General features: G+C 43.1%; 1 protein-coding gene across 1 annotated transcript in view; it reads right to left on the bottom strand.

Annotated features, from left to right (window-relative positions):
• Positions 1 to 22,685, bottom strand: part of KCNH5 (potassium voltage-gated channel subfamily H member 5) — a 154,462-nt gene extending 131,777 nt beyond the window's left edge. The window contains exons 1-3 of the mRNA XM_010712032.3: positions 22,369 to 22,685; positions 9,980 to 10,103; positions 2,773 to 2,879 (exon numbers count right to left, since the gene is read on the bottom strand). Of these exons, the coding sequence (XP_010710334.1) occupies positions 2,773 to 2,879; positions 9,980 to 10,103; positions 22,369 to 22,441 (304 nt within the window). The 5' untranslated portion in view covers positions 22,442 to 22,685. The remainder of the gene's footprint in view (positions 1 to 2,772; positions 2,880 to 9,979; positions 10,104 to 22,368) is intronic.
• Positions 22,686 to 22,984: the final 299 nt, after the last annotated feature.

Raw genomic sequence — 22,984 nt, 5'->3', positions numbered from 1 at the left:
TAAAAGGCTCTTTTCATATATTCTAAGAAAGAGTGCTGCAGCTCTCTGGAGTGATGCTGTGCTTTCATTTATACCTAGCAACTCAACAGCACCCTTTGAAAAGCTCCAAAAGTAGGCAAAATAACCTGTACACCAGACAGAGGCAAGGTAGGTAGTGCTGTAAAAACTGCAATCTGGTCAGGAGCTCAAGAGCAGGCAAGATGGTTTCCCAAGTATTACACCTATACATGTACATGCCTAGGTGGCTAGAGCTGAGAGCTATACAAGAAGGAATGCAGTAAAACAGAAGAAATCTGTAGCAAACTTGAAGATCTGCACCTGAAAACTGCTAACTAGGTTAAAACACTAAGGGTGCATGTGAAGGCAGCAGCCCTATGGATGCAGCCTGAGAACGACGGCTCTTAAAGATCATCACTGTGCTGAAGGACAGAAGGATAGGAAAGGAATTTCTCTTTTTCAAGATCTCCCTTTGCTGAAAACACAAAGGAATGAATAAGAAAGGAAAAGCGATGGTACAAATAGAAATATACAGCACTTCTGGAGCTACAGTCTTACATAATCATAGAATCATAAAGGTTGGAAAAGGCCGCTAAGATCATCTAGTCCACCACCCCACCATGCCCACTGGTCACGTCCCTCAGTGCCACATCTCCACAGCTCTTGAACACCTCCAGGGACAGTGACTCCACCTGTCCCTGGGCAGCTGTGCCACTGCATCGACCAGGTGGGAAAGTGCTCGGTGAGCACTGCAAGCTCTGCACAGGAGAGAAGCAATACAAGGTCTCTACAGGTGATAAACACAAGCCTTTATAGAGAGTAACTGTAAATTTTTCAGAAGTATACTCATACCAACAGATACTATTATTTATTTCCTGTCTGCTTCAATATTGAGCCTGGAAGAGAAGCATGCAGTTTCTTGAAGAACCTTATTTCACAAAGCTTGGTATGTGACAGATGGAAGCAAATCCAATGCAAGCCAGTTGCTGAACTGGAGCCAAAAGGTGAACCTATCTACTAGTGTTAGCAAAAGGCTAAAGTTCTGGGCTTTGGGTGATGGAGAAGAAGCTGGCAACATATGGCTGTGAACTTTCTCAAGGCTAAAAAGAAAAATGAGTGTCTTTTCATGAGGTCATTCTGTAATCCTGCCCATCCTACAGAAAATACAGGCTTAGAGATTTGGGTAAAGGTGAATATTTTATTAAGGCAACTGCAGGTCAATAAATCCCTGAAGCACCATCAAGATCAAGCAGGCAATTCACAACTCAGGGCAAAAAAAAAAAAAAAAAAAAAAAAAAAAATCAACAATGAACAAAAACAATGACCAAGAGAAGACTTTCCACTTTTTATATTTAAATATAATGAAAAGGAACTTGGTTTAGAACTGGCCCATGCCAAGCAGGAGCTACCATTCCAATTTAACAGAAAAGCCAGGGTTGGGGAAAGGCTGAAATCTTCTCCTACAACCACCTGGACACTAGGCATGGTGGTGCTGGGCACCACTACCTGCAAAGAACTTAACAGGGGTCTGTCCTACAAAATCTCCATAATGTGAGAGGGTACTCAGGTGACTTGTATAGGAATTGGGCAGGTAGACACAAGATCTAGGGAATAGATCCATATGCCAAGGGACTGAAAGGAAGTCACTTGGAGAGTTATCACAGGCACTTACAGGAGCAGCCAGACCTCAGAGCCATTTCTGCTTCTCTTTTTAATTAGTGTTTACTAAGATGCTTCAAAGCAAGCAGAATTGCAGAAATCTGAAGATGCTTCCTACCGTTTAAATGCACATACGAGAAGATTTAGTTTAAAAAGGAAAGGTAGAAATTAGGCACAGGAGTATGTTTTGAGAAGCTGAGGTATCCTGCATGCTCTTTTCAATGTTTTTAAGGGTTTATGTGAGTTTGCAGTGAAAAGGGCAATCAGGCATAGCCAGCTTTTTCCCCAGGGCTTACCACTGCTTTCCACAGCCTCCCAGCTCAGAGGCATCTCCACCACTGGGAGCAGCCACTCACAAAAATGAGGGAATGGCTTCTCACTTCTGCACATTTGGGGATATTTCCTGAGGGGAAACTTCATTGAGAATTTCTTCTCCTCATCAAACCCAGTCAGATTCCCTTCCAGAATACAATCTTCAAAATTAAACATATTTTGGAAACAAGGATTCAGATCTGAGATAGCAGGTAACTCCTGCTAGCCTTGGCAATCTGAACACTTGTCCTGCTTTAAAAAAGAGCTTTCCTGAGCAGCGATGACCTATTTCTTCCCCACATCTTGTCCCCTAATTTATCTGTATGTCAAAATGACTATTTTAGTCTGGTATATAGTTATACACTTCTCTATATATTATAATAATATACATATATACCCATTGCATATATTAAATATATTATAGCACGTTATCATAGAATCGTTTTGAGTTGGAAGGGACCCTTCAAGGCCATCTGGTCCAACCCCCCTGCTTTGAACAGAGACAGCCACACAGCTCTACCAGGTGCTCAGAGCCCTGTCCAGCCTAACCCTGGGTGTCTGCAAGGGGATAGGGCATCCATCACCTCTCTGGGCAACCTGCGACAGCACCTCACCACCCTTATTGTAAAAAGCTTGTTCCTTATATCCAGACCCGTTGCACTTTGTAGTTTGAAACCATTTCTCCTTGCACTATCAGAACAGTGATACATATAGTGCATCATAGATGTATTTTATCACAGTATACATAGATATATAACAAATATACATTATCACTCCCAACACAATACACAAATATATACATACTGTTTTTCTTGTAGAGGAGAATTTCAAAGCAGTTTGACTCATAGTTGTCGAAAGTCTGTCTGACTTTTTCAATGGTCTTCTTGTCTGTCAGTTCACCATACATAAAACTGAAAAAGAAAAAAACCCATTTTTCTCTTCTTCCTAGACAAGCAAAACAACAAGCAGCCACTTCAGACTGCATAGCCATTGGGGATGCTATTCACTGTCATTTACCATAGTTTAACTATCATTTACTTTCATTTAAATAGTTAGTGTCGCAAGGCTGTTACAAAACCTACAATAGTAAGTAACCACCACTGCCTTTTTTATGTAAAGTAGATGTATTTGCTGTCATCTAATGTTTCATTAAGTGCTTTTCTGAGCATATCTTTAAGGGCATATTGTTAGAAAAAGAGCTGATAGCCTATAAAACCATTATTGCCACAGCTTGAGGCCATGAGAATATTGCTGTGAAATTGGAGATTACTGAGCAAAACCTTTAAAACATCCCAAATTTCATTCAGACCTCGAAAAGGATGCTGAAGGAAGACAAAGACCTGCAACAGGTAACAGCTGTCGGCTGAACTAATATTGATGGCTGCAGATCTAATCTTGCCAACATGCATCTGGGACAACAAGATGTTCAGAATCCTTTATCGAAATACCAGTTACAAACTGAGGTAAGAATTACCCAGTAAGAACTAATTACTGTGATTGTCTGTGAATTCACTCAGAGTTGTCCCACTGTAGCTAAATCTGCATTACTTCTAAAGATAACCACACACTCTCATTTTTTCTTATGGTATACCACATCTCTTTAATATTTCACTGAAAATATGGAAAAACATTGAAATATTTTTGAAGACTCATCTCTCTCCAGACAAAGATTAGAAAAACCTAATTTTAGCCCTGCTATTTCTTGTGCTTTGACCACTTCATCTTTGCTCTCTTTTCCAGGTCAGACTTTCAACTGGTGCAAGTAAACCCACCCCCAATGACCTTACTTGTGAAAGCCTTTATGAGAAAACAGCCAGGCTTTTCTTGTCATCTCCCCTGGATTAAAAATAGGTGAAGACTGCTCTGTGCAAATTCCCAATTATAGAACTGAAGGAAAATGGAGCATGGCATAAAAGCTTTCAGACACTTGGATGAATACAATCCTCATTGATCAGACTCCCCCCTTCCATCTTCTTTGTTCACAAACGTTTTGAGCTCCAGCTGAAACCTACAACACACAGCTCTATGAATATGAGGGGGAAAAAGAAAGGCTATCAGTGCTGCTGCGGTTTAAATCCAGCTTCCCTTTTTATTGATCAAAAGACCTTCAGAGGTTCAATAAACATTTATATTATGCCCACTGCTCTGAAAGAAACAATAAAACAACATAGTGATTAGTGCCCAAGCAAACATTAAAATACTCAATGAAGGCTGGACGGCGAATCCTTTCCCTACACAACTGGCTCAGGGAGGTGATAGGGCTGCTCCCACAATATGGTGTTGTCAGCCTTGGGTCAGCGCAGCAATGGAGATGTCTCTGCACTGATGGATGTCAGGACAGAACACTACTGGGGAGGAGGCTTCATTAAGGTACCACATGTCATTAACTTGAATAGTCCTCTTCAGGGAATGCAAAACACAGCTTGCTGCTGGCTGTCAAATGGCCTGCCTTTCCTTCCACAGCTCAGCCAATAGCGTTTTATACACGAGCTGGCAACAAACAAAAGTTTGAATGCTTTTCTTTTTAAATCTAATCCTTTTCAGTGCACTGATGAGGTAAAGAAGACTGCTCAAATCTGCAAGACAAAATAAGAGCTGCGGGAGGAGTCTCTTGTTGTTCTGTTTTTTTTGTCATCTCAAGGCTTAAAAACATTTCTCTTAAGTCTCGAAGGAAAAAAATAATGAAAATTTGCTAAAGCGTATGACTTTAGATGGCTTTATAATACAGAAAGTCATCATTGATTAGCATTAATATGTCAAACCATCCATAATGTTACAAGTGCTGGCCTCCACCAGTTAGGTCTACCTGGTGGAAAGCTGGACATTAGCCTGCAGTGAGTACTTGTAGCCAACAGTATCCTGGGCTGCATCAACAGAGGGGTAGCAGCTGGGGCAGGGAGGAGATCGTCCCCCTCTGTTCTGCTCATGAGGCCCCATTTGGAGCACTGTATCCAGGGTTGGGGCCCCCACTACATGAGGGGTGTGGAGTTGTTGGAGCGGGTCCAGAGGAAGGCCACGAAGATGCTCAGAGGGCTGGGAGCATCTCTGCTATGAAGAAAAGCTGCAGGGAGCTGAGCTTGTTAAGTCTGGAGCAGAGAAGACTCCTGGAAGGGAAAATTTAGGTTAAATGTCGGGAAGAAATTCTTTACTCAGAGAGCAGTGAGGCCCCAGCACTGCTGTCCAGAGAGTTGTGGGTGCCCCATCCATGGGGGCATTCAAGGCCAGGTAGGATGGGGTCCTGGGCAGCCTTATATAGTGAGTGGCAGCCCTGTCCACAGCAGAGAAGTGGGAATTAGATGATCGTTAATGTCCCTTCCAACTAAAGCCATTCTATGAATTAAAAATTTAATCAACTTTGTCTTAACATCAGCCTATTATTGTCAAATCTGTAAAATTCAAATCTAGCATTATTTTCATGTACAAAGAGGCATTTAAAAGGCTTGTGGAAGGAAATAACTATTTTTCAGAAGCCAATTTTTTACTAGCAGGCACCAAAAGGGCCTTCAAGCCAATCACTGTGCAAGTTATATAAGATCTGTGCTTATCATAGGCTTAATTTAATCTGTCCTATTTTGTATACATGGAGGGACTCCTACTTCTTCAGTCAATCACTCTGTCTTTTTCTGCCTCATATTTTTGTTATTTATTGCTTGTCAAGTTCCTTCAGTGCAAACTGTACAAGACATAAATATAAAAGCCAGTCTGCTACTGGGGATCTTACTATCTAGAAAACAGACTTATCAAAGAGAAACAAGAGAAACAAAGCTTACTGAAATACTCAGAGAAAGAAACAATCTTACATAATTTCCCCATCTCTGCAACAGGCCATTTGCCATTTCAGACGCCGTTCCTCCTGCCCTCCTCTGAAAGCATCTCTCCATGCAAAAAAAGCCACATCTAAAGCTTTGCACTGTGCTTCCATTTTCTTTGTTAGGATCCAGAAAAGCATCACTGGAGCAGCTCCTTGTATGCAGTGCATGCCAGAGTGGTGTTTGTGGCTGAGAGGAATTCACCAGATAAGAGGGCAGATTAAACATGGAAGGAATATGAATCCACATCCAGCTAACAGCTCTGTTTATCCAGAAGTATCAGATGAAAAGACATCAACTACAAGCAACCGAGGTCTACTCAAGAGGAATAACAAATACTGTTCCATGTTTCAATAGCCCCACAATTTTTGAGTTCAGGAGCAGGCCTCATTCCCAAGGAGAAGTAGGGCAGGTCCCTGGGTCTCACTGGTGAGCTCTGAAAAGTTTTTGTGCACAGCTCTGGCATTGCAGAGGGTCTTCTCATATAGGTAGATCAGTTAACGGAGGCAACATCCCAGTATCAAATTTAACTTGCCTCAAGTCTGGCACGCTGTACCCAAAAAGCAAAACCCCTTTTCTTTGAGCAAGGAGGGAATTTTGCCATTAGCTCCACAGAAGCCAGGACTCTCAGACATTTTAACTCACTTGCTATGGCAGTAAATCAAAACAAGGGAGAACAGAGGCATTGAGCAGAGTGTTTCAGTGGAAATGCAACCTGTAAACAACTGCAGCAAGCAGATCCAATTTACTCCCACTGTACGGCTGGAAGGCAACACACAAACAGGTCTCAGAGCAAGTTTCCTCATTAAAAACAAAAGCAGCATCCAGCCGTTTCCATGCTGATCTGAGGCTCAAGGTGCAAGGAAGGGTAAGGAGAAGGCGGCCTGGGGCAAAAGCCAAGTGCAAAATGGCAGGGCAGATCTACTAATCAGCCACCTAAGGCTGTCTGCCCTTCTGAAGGCTTGCCTGGAAGACTGAACTTAACTGACAAGAAACAATTTTAAATACTGATATTATTTGTGGCGTTTAATAGGGTTTAATGGCCTAGAGCTGTTCATTCTCTCTATGTACTCATCAGGGTATAAATTGTCATATCTATGGGCAACTGGGCATGAAAGAAGTGGTTCTCCTACACGCTGGTTAATCTAGCGGCACACCTCCAGACAAGGGCTTTTGCACAGTTAATCGAATGTCAGAGGTGTTGCAATTGCAGATGCCCTCCCATTTCCTTCTGAACTGGCAGCTCCTTTCCATTTGGCAACACAGCACTTCACAAGCACACAAGTTTTCCCAGCTAAAATTCTCATGCATTTTAGCATTCACTTATATAATAAATTCTGTTCCAGCTATTTTTGCAATTTTTGGTGTGCTGTGCTCCCAGAAAGAACACACACTGACCCACCCCATCATGCAACATTCAGGAAGCGTGATATGCACCTTGCCTTTTATACAATGCCTGTGAAACTAAGAGACTGGCACCTCTATTGAGCTATTTCAGCATGATTTTCCTGCCAATGCACATATTGTTGCTAATTAAAAAGATGAGAGGAGTGCAAGAATCAGAGGGATTACCAGCTGGCTATGGGACTACCTGGCTGCCTGAGCTGGATCAAAAATCATTCACAAATGCAATGCCACACGTCCATTCCAGTATCAAGACTGAACATCACAACAAATGAGCAGCCCCAGTGTATGGTATGGCATGTGACAGACATAAATAGGATATAATGAATACTGCTGGACTACTCAGGGTGCAGCATGGGTGAAAACTGAAAGTGCTATACCTTATAGGCAAGGGCAAGTAATTGAAAAATTATTTTTTTCCTGTATCACACTTATGATAAGTAGATAACAATCTGTATCGAGGTCTGGATTGACATTGATTTTATCTGTGTATTTTTCTTTTGTTAGATTTTTGGCATTAAACAAGCTCTATAAACAGATCCTATCAAATCCTGTAATAAAAGTGTGGCATCACAATGCTCTTATCCCATAACATTTGCCTTAGAAGAGGAAAGCAAACATTCTGTATAAATTATTTCTTATGCATAATGCAACAATCTCGGTCCAACTTAGCAAATCAGGACTGAGAATCTGACTTGGAAAATAACATAAATAATAGCTCTGGATACCTAAAACTTATGATGGCATTCTACTAAGTAAAGCTAAGAAGGCACTACTGGCCTCAAGACCATTTTCCATTTCAGACAGCCACGCTGCTTTTCATTAGAGAGAAGCCCCAAAGAAATTTTCTGCAAGGGTGTGTGTGCTGCTTGTCAGACCGTGCTGAATGCCTCTCCAGCTCAGTTTTCCTCTGCAATGACTAGGATGTCTCCTATGGAGCAGGAAATATCACACTGTAAATATAACTCCACCGGCTAAGGCTCAGACACAAAAGAGGTGCTGATCATGCTTTCAGTGTAGAGAAGTCTCTCCAAAATCCAGAGATGGATATGTAGAATTAAGATATCTATACATGATATATATTTATATATATATAAAATTCACTTGAATATGGCCCAAACAGGATGCTTACCAAATAAAGTCCGTCACATTCATAAAAGGTGCTCTGATGAATTAAAACTTTTGGTCCCCTCAGAGGCACAGGAGAATTATTAACAGAGAGGTATTGCTAAAGCTATTCCCAACATTTTCCTAAAATCCCATTTTGTGCGTGTAATGACTTAAACATGCACAGCCTAAAGCACTGGCTCACAGAGAAACAGACCCAGCTTAAAAGAGCAAAGCAAGTGTAAGCATATTTGGGATAGCTGTGATAACAGTTTTTTTCAGCCCCATCACGTAACTGACTTGGTTGCTGCCACGTGAATGAATATTTCGTGTCAGCAGCATGTGCCCATCTCTCCTCCACTGCCCATCAGAGGACACCTGACTGCACAGAGCAACATGGGACCCCCAAGGCTTTTCCTCTTCCCTGCAAACAAGAGCAACGACCACACATCAGCATTTCACTCCTGCAGATACGCAGCCCACTACTCCCAGGGCCCTACAGCTGGTCATTCCCTGAGCCATCAAGGGAAAACCTACACAAACTGGTATCTCAGCCATTCCTTTCTGCCTCCACCACTCCTGGTTACTTTCCTCACCCACCCACACACGCATTAGAGATTTAGACTTTCCCCACAGCATTTCCTTTTAAAGGATGCAGCAGAGCAGGCGCAGATGCACATCCAACCATAAATCACAGCTGTCCACTCCTGAAAGACCACCAACAAAGGGGAAGAAAAAAAAAAACAAACCATAAAGCTGCAGTGCTCAGAGTAAATACATCATCAGCCTAATCACCCTCTTGGGAATAAAGATGCCATTTGCACATTGCTGTGCCCTCTCAGCGTGTGTATAACAACAGGAACCAATATGAGCAACAGAGGAGCACACTGCAGGCCTTCCAGAATGAAAATTTACAAAAATCTCCCAAAATTGCCTTTGAAATATATCACTTGAATATATCACTTTCTTTACCATATCATTAGAACACAATCATACTGATATTAATGAGGATAGATTTCAAATGAGTGAAGAATGATGTTTAAACTCTCAAAATATTTACCCCAGCTTCAGGAATACCTCTAGTTGATCCTCATTCAGTGCTAAAATTTGTCAAATGTTTTTCCACTGAACAGTCTTTACTACTGCAATGCTCACTGCATTTAAGCCATTACCAGAGGATGACAGGAATTTCAAAACCAAGCAGATTTGTCTTGACTTCAATAATGGCTCGAGTAAAACACATTAAATTTGTAGATGCTCTAAATAAATACTAACAATAATAATAATAATTTAAAAAAAAAAGAATATTGGAATTTAGCTTTCTTTTAACTTAGGATTAAGTCTTGCAGGACTCTAAAATCTGCCCCACTTTTAGCAAGGGGCTGAAGTATCTGAGTAGTTTGTTTAATCCTGGTAAAACTAGTCATTATACTATTGGGCATCAGTCAACAAAGTGCTCAACTGAATGCACATAGTTGCGTATTTTAACATATCATAGAATCACAGAATGGCCTGGGTTGAAAAGGACCACAATGATCATCTAGTTTCAACCCCCTGCTATGTTCAGGGTCACAAACCACTAGTATATTCATTTCTGTAAGACAAATCTCCTATCAGTCCTCTTCCAAAACCTAATTTTTCTCCCTAGACTGTAACTGTAGAATTGCATCGAGTAGCAGTGAACAACCTACCTGCAAGTGCTACTTTTCTGCATGACGTCAGCGCGATGATATCCAGAGAGCTTACAAAAACCGTCATTACTATAAACTACAGGCCAGTCCACAATCTGGGCATTTCCCAACAAAAAACTGGATTCTAAAAGAAAAAAGAGAAGAAGAAGAAAGGGCTGTTGTCAGTGGCAAAGCACATATACATCCTCCATGTTATATAGCAGATGCGGAGTTATTCGTGGTGGAAACCTCCATCAGGAAATTCCAGAGAGGACTGAAATCAAAGTGGGCATCAGAAGACAAACTGTGATGAAAGAGGACAGCTTTTAGTAAAACAAATAGCTTCAGTAAATTATAGTACTGATACAAACTCCCCGTCTTTAATGATTTAGAAAGGATTCATTTATTCATAATATCAGGGCAAGGACAATATCGGGACACATATCATTTTGTATGTATATATATCTCGACATTAACCTTGAATTAATTTGAAACTTGACCTTATTGAACCATATGTTCCCAGACAAACCATGACACTATTGCCTAAGACAAGTAAACTCCTCCTCCTTTAATAAGCACTGAAATAACACAAAACACATCAAATTTCAGTTACAGTCTACACCAAAGTGCAAAAAAAGTGGGCTTGGTTCATCCTAGCAGCATGCACCAATTGCTGTCAATACACAAATATGAGTAAGAAGTATTTTTAGGAGGCTGAACTCAGGTTTAAATACTGCTTCAATCATCTGTTTTTTCAGTCATTGCCTACAGTTTTACACGCACGGACTGGCACCACCACATTACAAGTTAGTCCTAAAATAGTTGTATTCACCAGTTTGGAGGTATTCTTCCATCTCTGCTTTTGGAAAAGCATTCCTAAGGAAGGAAATGCTCATCTTGCTTAAACACATTGTGGGATTTTATCTTCATCAACATTGTAACGTTGTTTCAAAAATAATATTCTCACTTAGTATATCACTTAGTAGAGATTCGCAAGCTGAAGTCTGTGATGATCTTCAAAGCTTTGCTTATTTTCAATTGTAATTTTCAGTTGCATTGTGACAGTTGCTGTGGAACTAACTGTTAACACTAGCCCACTTATTTATGCTAAAAAGCATTACAACGTACGTATTAAAATCCCTGCTGTATAGAAATGATAGTAGAAGTTCCTTTCAGCAGTTTTCCAGGGGAAAAAAAAAAATAAAGGGAATTCTTACAAATTCTTCTTTTAATAGCTGAAGAATGGTCATGCCAATTACTTTTACGGACATACATTCAGGTGCACACATTAATTTTCACATAAATATGACGCTGGGTTTCTGCAAGCTATATGCTTCCTTCCCAGCGTCCGTGACTGCAGCATATGTTATTCAAGCATTATTCTTTTGAACAAGGAAAGCATATTCAAAAAAGAAAACAAAAAAGACTGTCATTTCTTCTTTTTCCGTTCAAAACCCATATTTGGAAAATAATAATCTAAAAATCAGTAGACTTTCTACAGAAAAGTTGACTGAAAAATATTTTAAAGCCAACCAACATGAGAAATAGAAGTTTAGCTTGTGAAATCGAACACTCCTAAGCTCACAGGCTTAAATAATTCATTTAAATCAATCACAAATAGTCTTAAACCTGAATGCCAACTCTAAAAATCTTTAAATTTTTCAGGCTAAGAGAAGATGCAGTTGCTACAACAAGCAGTAGATGTTGAGTACACACCATCTGCTACCAACAACCAATATCAGTCCTCTAGCCAAAGCAAAGTCTGATCTGCAAAGAGGTTATCCTTCACCAAGTTTTTGCTCTCATCTTCAGATAGAATGAGCACAACCTGGGCAATTACAGGCAGCTGATATTCAGACTCTTTCAAGGATGTGTGCACATCTGGGTGCTCCCCAGAGAACCACAGCCCACAGTCCAATAACGCTGTCTTGAAACTATCCCGCCCATCTGAAATCTTGGATGCGTATCACATAACACTGTTTCAGGACACAGAATACACTGCAGAAGATACACATTGCAGCCACAGTACTCAATGGACATCTGCCATGAATTTTCTACTTCTTACACACAAGAGTCTCAAAATAATTGCTAAGGCATTCATTAAACTGACCAAATCCACCAGGATGTTGGGAAGGAACAAAGCATACCACCAAATTACTGATCTTTCAAGGAAAAAAAAAAAAAATCATAAAACTGAAAAAAAAAAAGACTTTAGAAATGTATTTTAAATATTAGTACTTGTAAAGTCATATGTGTACATATACAGATAGATAGATAGATGGACTAATATATGGACTAGTAACTTGATCAAATACTACAATGTATGTTTTCCTTTGTCTTTGTGAATATTCCATTACATAACTGACTTTTTTTAAACCTTGCCTTCTACAGTAAATAGCACTTCTTCATCCATGCTCAGCACGTGCATAAGTATGTGTGTGTTCTGTTTCAATCAAATAAAAACCTTGAGTCAGTGTTCACATCTTGTAAAAGACCAAGAAACCTAACTGCAGGCACAAAGCTATAGAAATTAATGTTTCATTAATGCCACTGTTCAGTGACACAGCTTGATAAAATTTAAGGAAGAGCAGGTCAATGTCTGACCCCGGGGTTTTATTGTGTACCCAAGTCTCAGCATTTTCAAGACTCCACCAGGCATTTCCAACATTTTATTGGTAGTCACATCACTTTCCCCAGCACGCATACTAACTCCTCCCTATTTCTAAAATATCTCCAGATCAAACAACAGCAGAGAATATTACTTTACAGTTTGTGAGTTCTAGGTAGATTGAGGAGAGACTGCTTTGCACCACATCATCATCACTAACCACTTGTGAAAGACCTTTTCTGCAGTCATTTCTTCTAGAGTTGGGTCCTAATAGCCAGTCTTGGACTAAAACTATCTTCATGTTCAACTTCTATCACTCACTGATATGGTCTCCTGTCTAAAAAAGGTCCATTACAGTTGCACATTGGATTAAGCTTTCCAGTAATTTCACTAAGGCAAATTCCAGACTGTTAGATCTCCATATGGTTGCTTGAACTGGTTTAAGAGACAAGGACTAGGAAAACTTCATTTCTTCTCCAGGTCCAGTTGCCACAGAGCAGCAGCACCAAGGATAAGCCCAAGGACCACATGCTTCTTCCTCAAGGCCCCATTTGCCAGCAGCTTGAACACAAGGAGCTCTCTGCCAAGGGCACCCTGACATCCCCTATGCCCTGCTGTGGTGATGCCACAGCCAAGTCCCATAGAGGCCTGGTAGATAAGGCCCAGGCTCAGAGACTAGTGCTGAGATGCCCTGTTGGATTAAAGGTGAAAGAGCTATATTTTGCAAGCTAAATGTTTTTTTAAGATGATACTGGAGGTATTCACAAGGATGAATCTGACTATCCTCCACATCAAGCAGCACCCAGTCTCACAAGCACTTTATGGTGAAGGCTGGGAAGTTCTCTCTGGGTACTGGCATTGCTGAAGGCAGGCAGTAAATCTGGCAGAACACTGCTCTGACTCCATGTGCAAAACTCTGTGCACCTATAAGCTGAGTTATCACATGGTGATAAATTACACTCTGAAGAGATTAACATGCAGCTAACCTCAAAACTTTCAGAATAACGATTGGCCTAACGATTAACATTCATTCTTGCTTGGATTTCTCCAATGTGCTGAAAATAGATTTCCACTCTCCATTTCCTTTGAGACAGAAGTCAATTTTTATTATTTCTAAGCTTGTCTTGATGTCATTCCCTTAAACTATCATTTTCTCCCCTTCTGAAATATTGCAGCACAAATCTGTAGGTCGTAGGTTTGTCCAAGCAGATGAGTGTGAACACCGGTGCCTGTAAGAGCAGGGAAGCAGGGCTCAGGAGCTGCTAGGTTCCCTTTCAGAAGTCAGCAAGCTCTTTATTAGCCTACATAACTCTCACTTACAAAGTTAATACAGATGGCAAGGAATAAGGATATTAAGTGCACATAGAAGAATTTCAGATTTGGAAAACGCAGCTGAGGTAAACAATTGTTAAAGGCACTGTATTTGCTGTTCCTGTACTTCTACTCTGCAAAAAGGCTCTGTTGTATAAAGGAATTCGTGCTATATAGCAGCAAGCCTTTAATCTTATCCAGTCTTGCAGCAGCTAATACTCAACCCAGCACTGAGGCTTATTTTGTTGCTTAAAAAAAACAAAACAAAAAAAAAAAAACAAAAACCACACAATATGGAAAGAATTTTTTTAACCACCAGAACGCCCAAAGTAGTGTAAAATTCCTGTTATGTAATGAAAGGAGAGCAAGAACAGCTAAATCATTGCAGGAGATATGTTTAGCCAAGTGAGAAACGCTGTCTCTAATCATCTTTCCTCAAGAATGCTTGGGAATCGCTTGTGAACAAAATTGCCTAAATTACCATTTCAGAATTCCATCCTTTCCCAAGAAAAGATACAACTAACTCTTTTTTTTTTTTTTTTTTTTTTTTAAGTCACCATTGAAAAGATGCTGAAAAAAAAAGAAGCAGTAGCAGAACAAAAATAATGATATTAATAAAAAGAAGCAGTGCTTCCATCACGGAATAAATTCCTAACTTGAACAATTTCACACTGAGCCATCATTCTGAATTCCTGTCCTTCCTGCACAGAGCAAGTGCAGCACGGAGCAGACAGGCTCTGTGCAATGCCTGGAATTTGCCTTTTTTGCTCATGTTGTCTTTTAAAAGCACTAAACAACATAAAGTGCTGTTGACCGGCTCTGCTTTTAACCATGCAGGGTCAGCATATTTGCTGCAATCTGGTATAGATCAGCTTGCAAAACTTGTGGGGATCCTGGTAGCTGTGCTGGCGAGGGGACTTGTATAAAACATTGGGGTTTTATTTTCTTTTAGCTCTTCTAAACAAGTCTTGTCCCTGATTGTATGTATTTCTGTTGATATTTGTATACAGTGAATCCAATCCCACGCTCAGTGCATCCCTACAGAATTCAGCAGAAAATCCTGATGTCCAGGACAGACCTGCATGCACCCAGCCCTCTGAAATCATAGAATCACAGAACTGCAGGGGTTGGAAGGAACCCCTAGAGATCCCCCAACCCGAGTCCCTGCTGAAGCAGTTCCCTACAGTAGGTTACACAGGAAAGCATCCAAGTGGATCTTGAATATCTCCAGAGAAGGGGTCTGCACCACCTTTCCAGGCAACCTATAATCAGCCTGGGCTGGCACCAACATTCCTCCAACTTTGGGGTCAGCTGCAGACAAACTGCTGTGCTCGAAGCAGCCAAGCAGAACCCACACCGCTGTTTTCTAACAAAGCTGTTATTTCCCTGGTGTCTTTAGAGCATGCAAAACATCAGTGTCATCCAATTTATCCAAGACATTAAGCGTTCCCTGAGGAATAATCTCTTGAAGGACAAACTCTTTATGTCACCTTTCTGCACCTTCGTTGTTTTTATTTAATACTCACATTATGAAAAGGTATGGAGGGCTAAACCCAGAGCAAGATGCCACCACACTGACAAAGCTAATTCCTTCCCCAAATTGGTGTTCCTCTCCTGAAAGTCATCCAACACTGGCTGAGGTATGAAATCCACATGTAAGCCACTCAGCCGGCAACACAGCAGCTTTCAGAATTCAGCAAGCAACTTAAAGGATGAGAATCCATCTGGAATTTACCTTCCAAAAAGTTTAAACACTATGTTTAATCATTCTGAATGTGAAATCCCACAAGTATAACGGTTCTCCTCCTTTACTGCAGCACAACTTCGCTGACCTCAGGAAGAGTTTCAGATCAATAAGGATAAGAGAAGGTTGCAATGAGTTGCCTGATAAATGGCATCTCATTCAGTTCTGATCACAAGTTCTCTACCATATACTCACTTATTCTCTGGTTAGACTAATCCTATGCTAGTTATCTTCTGAAGGCCACTGCCGAATCTGCTCCCTATTATAATTATGCTGAGCGCAAGATAGATGCTGTGAGGCTAAATTTAAGTTGGAGCACACAGACGGCACAGGGGCATCCTCAGGGAGCAACCAAAAGCCACAACTCTAGCTAGATACAAATGAGCACGCTTGCTTCGCGTTCCCAGATGAGAAAATCATAGCAGTGGCAGATGCTCATCTTGCAAACACTCAGCCTATAGCCAGCCCTGGCTGCAATTTCACAGCGCGGGGCTGAATATCCAAAAACCATTTTTGACACAGAATCGTGCACTACTCCTTGTGCAGGTGTCCACATGTGGCTGATGCAGAGCATCTCAGCATCTTCTGGAGCACAGCACCCAGATGTGGAGTCCTCAGTACAGGAGAGACACAGACCTGCTGGAGCATGTCCAAAGGAGGGCCACAAAAATGGTCCCAGGGATGGAACATCGTCCTACAAGGACAGGCTGAGAGAGCTGGGGCTGAGCAGCCTGGAGAAGGGAAGGCTCTGGGGACACCTTCCTGTATCTGAAGGGGGACTGCAAGGAAGAAGGGACAGTCTTCAGCAGAGTCTGTTGTGATAGTGGAAATGGTCTCAAACTAAAAGAGGAGGGCTTTAGACTGGATATAAAAAAGTTTTTTACAGTAAGGACAGTGAAGCACTGGCACAGGCTGCCCAGAGAAGTGGGGGACATCCCATCCCTGCAGATACGCAGGGTTGGGCTGGAGGGGCTCTAAGCACTGACGAGCTGTAGGTTTCTCTGCTCATTGCAGGGAGTTGGACCAGATGGCCTTTAAGGGTCCCTTCCAACGCAAACGATTCTATGATGATTCCATGATCTCAGCCTCAGCTCTGGGTGCACTCCCAGCACTGAGCGCAGTGCAGAACTGGGCCCCGCCATCCAGGTTAGGCAGCGCTGAGCAATGCAGCCAGGCGCTGAACATGCTGTTTAAACATAGTTTTTAGATTGACTTTTTTTTTTTTTTCCCTGAAAAGCAGATTATTTAGGAAGCTAAGTCCAAAATCTTCTTCCTTTATTTAATTTTACCAAACCACAAAACCCTGTTTCCTTAGCTCACCGGGAGAATAACTCAAAACCCAGGCTAACCACCGACCGGCACCTCCGTTAAAGAGGCTAATTAAAAGCATTTCCACAGCTCACTTAACTTCCTGACATTATTCTTCGGCTGCGCACTCCTTCCCACGGAGAGGTTTGCTCGAGAAATCAACGATTGCCTTTTGCTCTCCTCTCGTTTCAGTCCCGGCTGGGAGCGCACAACGTTCGCACTGACCTCTGCTGGCAGCGCCCGGCAGCGCCCAGATCCCATAGGAGAACGACGTCCCACCCCAACCCGCTCCCAGAGATGTGCAGAAGAAGTATTAAAAAGGCAACACTCCTATTTTACAAGGCTTCCACTCAGAGAGCCAGCTATTCCTTCTGCGAACCACACGGTATTATTCGAGGGCATAAATTAATGCGATGACATACAGCTGTTGTAATTAAAAATAAGAAAACACAGAAAAAAAAATCAAGATTTAAGCCACGTAAAGCGATGCCAGTTTCAGCAGGCATCAGATACGCCTATGATTCAGGATTTGGAACAAAATCTTGAAAAAACAAAAAAGAAGGGCCTCAAGTTGTGCTAGAGGAGGTTCAGGTTGGATATTAGGAAGAATTGCTTCTCAGAAAGAACAGTGATGCACTGGCATAGGCTGCACAGGGAGGTGGGGGAGTCACCGTCCCCAGAGGTGTTTAAGGGAAGGGCAGATGGAGTACTTTGGGACACGGCTTAGTAGGCAGTATTGGTGATAGGTAGATGGCTGGACTAGGTGATCTTAGAGGTCTTTTCCAACCGTAATGATTCTATGAAAATAGGGCAATTGAAAACTACTCTCAAGTGTCAGCTAGTAATGCTGCTTCGTGTATAAACTCACTTTGCATTGATTTCTGTATCAGCAGGCTACCTGCAGCCAAAGAAATCGCAAACACAGCCTTGTGCCAAAGAAAACCCCAACAATACAAATTTGTGGTCATCCCTTCAGCCACATCCCTGCAAATGGAGGGTAGAAATTTCTGCCCCATGGTTTACAGCATCGTTACGGTCCTCAAGGCTGAGTTGGATGAAGCCCTGGGCAGCCTGATCCAGTGGTCAGCAACACCGCCTGCAGCAGGGAGCTGGAGTTCAATGATCTTTAAGGTCCCTTTCAACCCAAGACACTATAATTTAGCTAAGTGCTGAGGGCCAGGATTTTTATTGCAGAAGACCCCTAATAACAGACATCTGTAAACCTGAAGTAATTTGCATTGAAGATCATTTTCTCTGTTCCAAAAGAAATTTAATTTGGATCAGATGAAAATGCAGCCTGTATTTAATCTGGGAAAGAACCTATGTGTATCGTGCCCAGTGAGAACAACGCTATGTCACCGTGCCTGTAAGAATTCAGGTATGCTTACAAAGGTGGATAGTAATAGGACAAGGAGGAATGGCTTTAAACTGAGACAGGAGACGTTATGTTAGATATTAGGAGGAATAGACAGAGGGTGGTGAGGCACTGGAACAGGTTGCCCAAGGAGGTTGTGGATGCTCCATCCCTGGAGGCATTCAAGGCCAGGCTGGATGTGGCTCTGGGCAGCCTGGTCTGGTGGCTGGCAACCCTGCACATAGCAGAGGGGTTGGAACTGGATGAGCACTGTGCTCCTTTTCAACACAAGCCATTGTATGATTCTATGATACACTGTACAGACTAGTGGGAGAGACAGCAGGCACTTTACCATTAGTACCATTCTAATAAGAATGAAAAAGTTTCTTAGCACTACATGTGGGATACTCACTTGCCTCCCCTGCCTGGATCACAGAATTAATGGGTTCGGTTGGAAGGGACCTTGAAGCCCACCCAACTCCAACCTCCTGCATAGGGCTGGTTGGTCCCCACCAGATTAGGTCGTCCCATCCAACCTGCACCCAAAAACCTGTGATTGGGATGATCACTTACTTATCAAACTCACAGGCACCCAACAGGGCACAAAGTTCAGTTGGAGGGAGCTGATGTGCAGGAACACGTTTCTAGGCTGCGAGAGGCCAGGAACTGAATGCTAACACCATTAAAGCTTATGGTGAAATTCCTTACAGAGCCACGAGTTCAGCCCAAGAGTCAAAACACATTTGTGAAAGACATGAAATTTCTTTTTCTAACAGTTATTGCAATAGAAACAATAAGGAATAATGATGACTGTTATCATATTTGTCTTTCACTAGATTGCTTTCGCTTTTATTACACTTGGCCACAAAGTCCCAGAGCTAACCTTTTTCCAAACTCAACCTCTACTAAAGAAACAAATTATGCTATTAACACAGCACAGGCATAAGCAAAAGCTCACTGCTTTTGCTGCTACAAGATGTGTCTGTCTTGTCTATCTGTCTTTGCCTTCCACACCTCTCTGCCCCTGAGATCTGATGGATTTCTGGGATAAGCACACAAAGCCCAGCCCTACTCCATGGATTTGTCCAAATCTGCACCCACACTGCTGAGCTGAGGTCAACACCAGCACGGTAGGAGCAACCAACAAAAGCAGTAATAACAGGCATGGACTGCTGAGAACATGTTAAGAAAGAACCTTGCCCTAAGGAAGGTCCTTATTAAAAGCCCAAAACACCAATGGCAGGAGCAAGCAGTCGCCTTAATGTGATTTCAAGCACTGCTCCCACAAAACACATTTTCTTTCAGCTTAGCAGAACACCTGGTGTTCTCCAGACCCAGGACACAGCCAAAGCTGCTGTGAGATGCCATCAATCCTTGGGAGTCTCAGATAAGAGCTTTACTTGGTGCATTTTCACTGTGCTAGAAAAAAAGAAACTAAAACAGCCTTGCACAGAGCACACTGATTACCCTGAAGATAGCTCTGTGTGCTCTGGGGGTCTGTGTCCCTTTGTGCAGCCATGCTCACCCCATCTCCTTCTGCAGGGCTCTCGTGCCCACCACCCACACACAGGGAGCACTTCTCTCCCAGTTTTAACCTCATTTGTAGCAAAATGCTGTAGGTTCACAACATTCCTAAAAAGCAAATCCCGAAGTAAGGCTGAAAAATCAAATACATGGCTGCTTTTAGCACCAGGTTGCCCACCACACTAGATTCCTGCTGGGTCCATTCTGACGTTCCAAGCTTTAAAACTGCTGCAGTTTTGTCTATAAATGCCTTCTTGTTTGGATCCATCTCTGCCAATTCCAAATAATTTGTCTGCACCTGTGTTTCATTTTGAAATCCACCGGTTCCATTTCAGCCCTGATGAAGAGCCTGTCTGCCAAAATACCTCATATTTCCAGCTGTATCCGTTGGCCTAAGAGATGATATTATCTCTATCTACAAGCCTTCCCCTGGATGCTGAGAAAAGATTTACGGTCAAGTGTGATGGGATTGTGCGAGCAATCTCAAAAGAGAGTGTTCTTTAACCAGGAACGACGATGGAAAGGCTTTTTTTGAGGATGCTCAAGAGGTGTTTTAAAAAGCTACCATCAGTCTTTCCTTTCTCCTCTTCCTCAACTTGACACTGAAAAACCCCTTCAGAGCTGGTGAATCCAAGCATAAAAAGAAAAGCTTGGACATGGTCAGCAGCCCAAATCCGTGCCTTCCACTGAGCGTCAGCAGGAGATACTTGAACCAGATTTGCTCTACTGGACACCATTAAGTTTGGATTAAGCAGAGCTGAATCCAATGAAAATTACTATTTCTATAAAGGCCAAATAAGGCTGTGACCTGGATGACAAAAATAAGAACTAAATAATGTTTCAGTGTACAACACTGACAGCTAACATGAGTTAAAAAACAGATTCCCAATCCATTTTTTGCTCTGATGTCCAACAGGACAGATTTGCCTCTGTAACATCACGCTTCAGCAGAGAAAAAACAGAATGGAGACCAGACCGGCATGATTTATGCTCCCAAATTAGGCCAGTCTAAAACCTGAGAAGGAGGAATAGGTGTTTTTTTAAAGGATAATGTTCCAAAGCTGTATGAGTTTTCCTGTTTTCTGACATCTCAGAGCTTTCCTGAGCCCTCAGCAGGGAGAACATGTGATTTAATTAGAGCACGACTCAGAAGCATGGCGCTCCCAAACCCTGCTCCCAGCTGTGCCCCTGACTCTGGGACAACAACCGTGGTGTCTGAGCCACAGATTTAAGAATCAGGAACACCTCTGTGTGTCCTCTTCCTCAACGAGCTGAGGAGTGTAATTAAGCTCCACTTGGCACTTTGAAATTATCAGAGGGAAAGTGCTATGTAAAACCCTATTAATTAAGCCTGCATTAAATATTCTGGTAAATAATGCACTTTTGCAGGAAATTAGCCTCCAGTGATGTGCAGCTAGAGAGCTTGACAGTCAGCTGCTGACCACAGAGCTGATGCGGGGAGCAGGAGAAGGTGGGAACCTCCTCAAAAAAGAGCTGTCTCGCAATGTCTTTAAACAAATTCTAAGTCCTCAATCCATTTCTTCTATGGAAATCAATGAATCCCTAATTCATTCTTTACCATCAAAATCGACCCAATCCAGCACATCAGGCTACATTAGTATGAATGTGAGCTAAGTCCAGAGCTGAGGAATAGCCAGGTGGAAGGAAAAACTTCCCAGCAGGACTTCACATCACATTAGTGACTCCATTAATACTATACCTGGGAACTTTTTTCAACACCCTATTCTGCCCACCTTTCCCACTCCCATGCATGGGCTGCTCTAAGCTTGGGCTCACCAAGAAGAAACCTTTCAGAAGATGCAAAGTTGAGGTCCTTTAGCAAATGACATTTATGCAAGCACTTGTGTTTCAGCAGTGCCAGTGCAAAAAAAAAAACAGCTTAGAAAAGGGATGGAAGCAGCACAAGGCTTAGCCAAAGCAGCACCTACACCAACACACAAACACTACGGTCAGAAAAGACCTCTAAGATCAACCGACCCAACCATCAACCCAACTCTGGAGATGGACCACAGCCACCAAGTAACTTTACCGGAGCTGTGCACAGTGCTCTTTGCCACTGCTTTGCAATTTGCTGAAAGGGTGAAACGAACTCCGGCAGCAGGGAATCGTTCCTGCAGCTCTAAATCGTGCCGTGAGCATCCGCCGGGCACAGGAGCAGCTGCCGGCAGTTCTTCACCGATTTATACGGGATGACCATCCCCAAATTGCAGTCACTCTTTCATCTCAGTACCTTTGCCACGCACTTTAAAGAGTCACAAAGACTTTGAAAACGGTCGCAAGGCCAATTCTTAGAGAACTAAAGAAGAAAGAGGAGGAAAACCCGACCCGAAGGAGTGGAGGGAATGTCAGAAACGCGAATGACGAGTCCTTATATTCAGAAAGGGCTTAGCGAACCCGCAGCGCGGAGATGTTGGAGGTGAGGGGAGACGGGGTAGGAGCGCGGCCGGAGCCGTTCCTTGAAGGCGCCGCTCCGGCACGGACCGACGGAGGACGGAGGGATGGAGGGATGAATAGACGGACGGACGGAGGGGATTTCTCACCGCTGGAGCGCCGCACGATGTTCTCCAGGAAGGTGTTCTGCGGTGCCACCAGCCCTCTCTTGCCCCCCGGCATCCTGCAGCGGCGGGCTCGGGGGCCGGGGGTGCGCGGCGGCAGCGGCGGCGGCGGCGACGTCGGGGGGGGGCCGGCGGCGGCTGGTGCGCCCGGTGCCCGTGAGTCGCGCAGGGGCGGCCGCGGCCGCTCATGGTAGTGGCGCCCCCGCGGCGGCTGCAGCGCGGACTGGGACCCGCCGCGCACGGCGCCGCCGAGCGCCGCCGCCCGCGCCCCCCTGCGCCTGCGCGTCCGCCCAGCCGGGCCGCTCCGGGACGGGCAGCGGGGGCGGAGCGGAGCGGGGCTCCCACGCGCGGGAGTGCTGCGTATCGAGGGCGGTGGAGATGGGGTCTGCGAGGAAGCGTTGGCAAGTTGTGCCTTGCCCGAAAGCGAGAGAACCTCAAACCGCTAGATTTTCATCTGGAAATTGCTTTTTTACGACGGCATTCCCGTGTTCCCAGCGGAGGCAAACGGATCATTAAATGTTCTCTCGCAAAATTGAAGCCGGATGTGTTTTGCTCACTAATAGTAATCATCGTGTGCATTGAAATGCATAAAAAGTCAGCC

This window comes from Meleagris gallopavo, chromosome 5 (assembly GCF_905368555.1).
Source record: "Meleagris gallopavo chromosome 5, MGAL_WU_HG_1.1, whole genome shotgun sequence".
Taxonomy (NCBI): Eukaryota; Metazoa; Chordata; class Aves; order Galliformes; family Phasianidae; genus Meleagris; species Meleagris gallopavo.
This window is presented reverse-complemented; position numbering and strand designations above follow the sequence as displayed.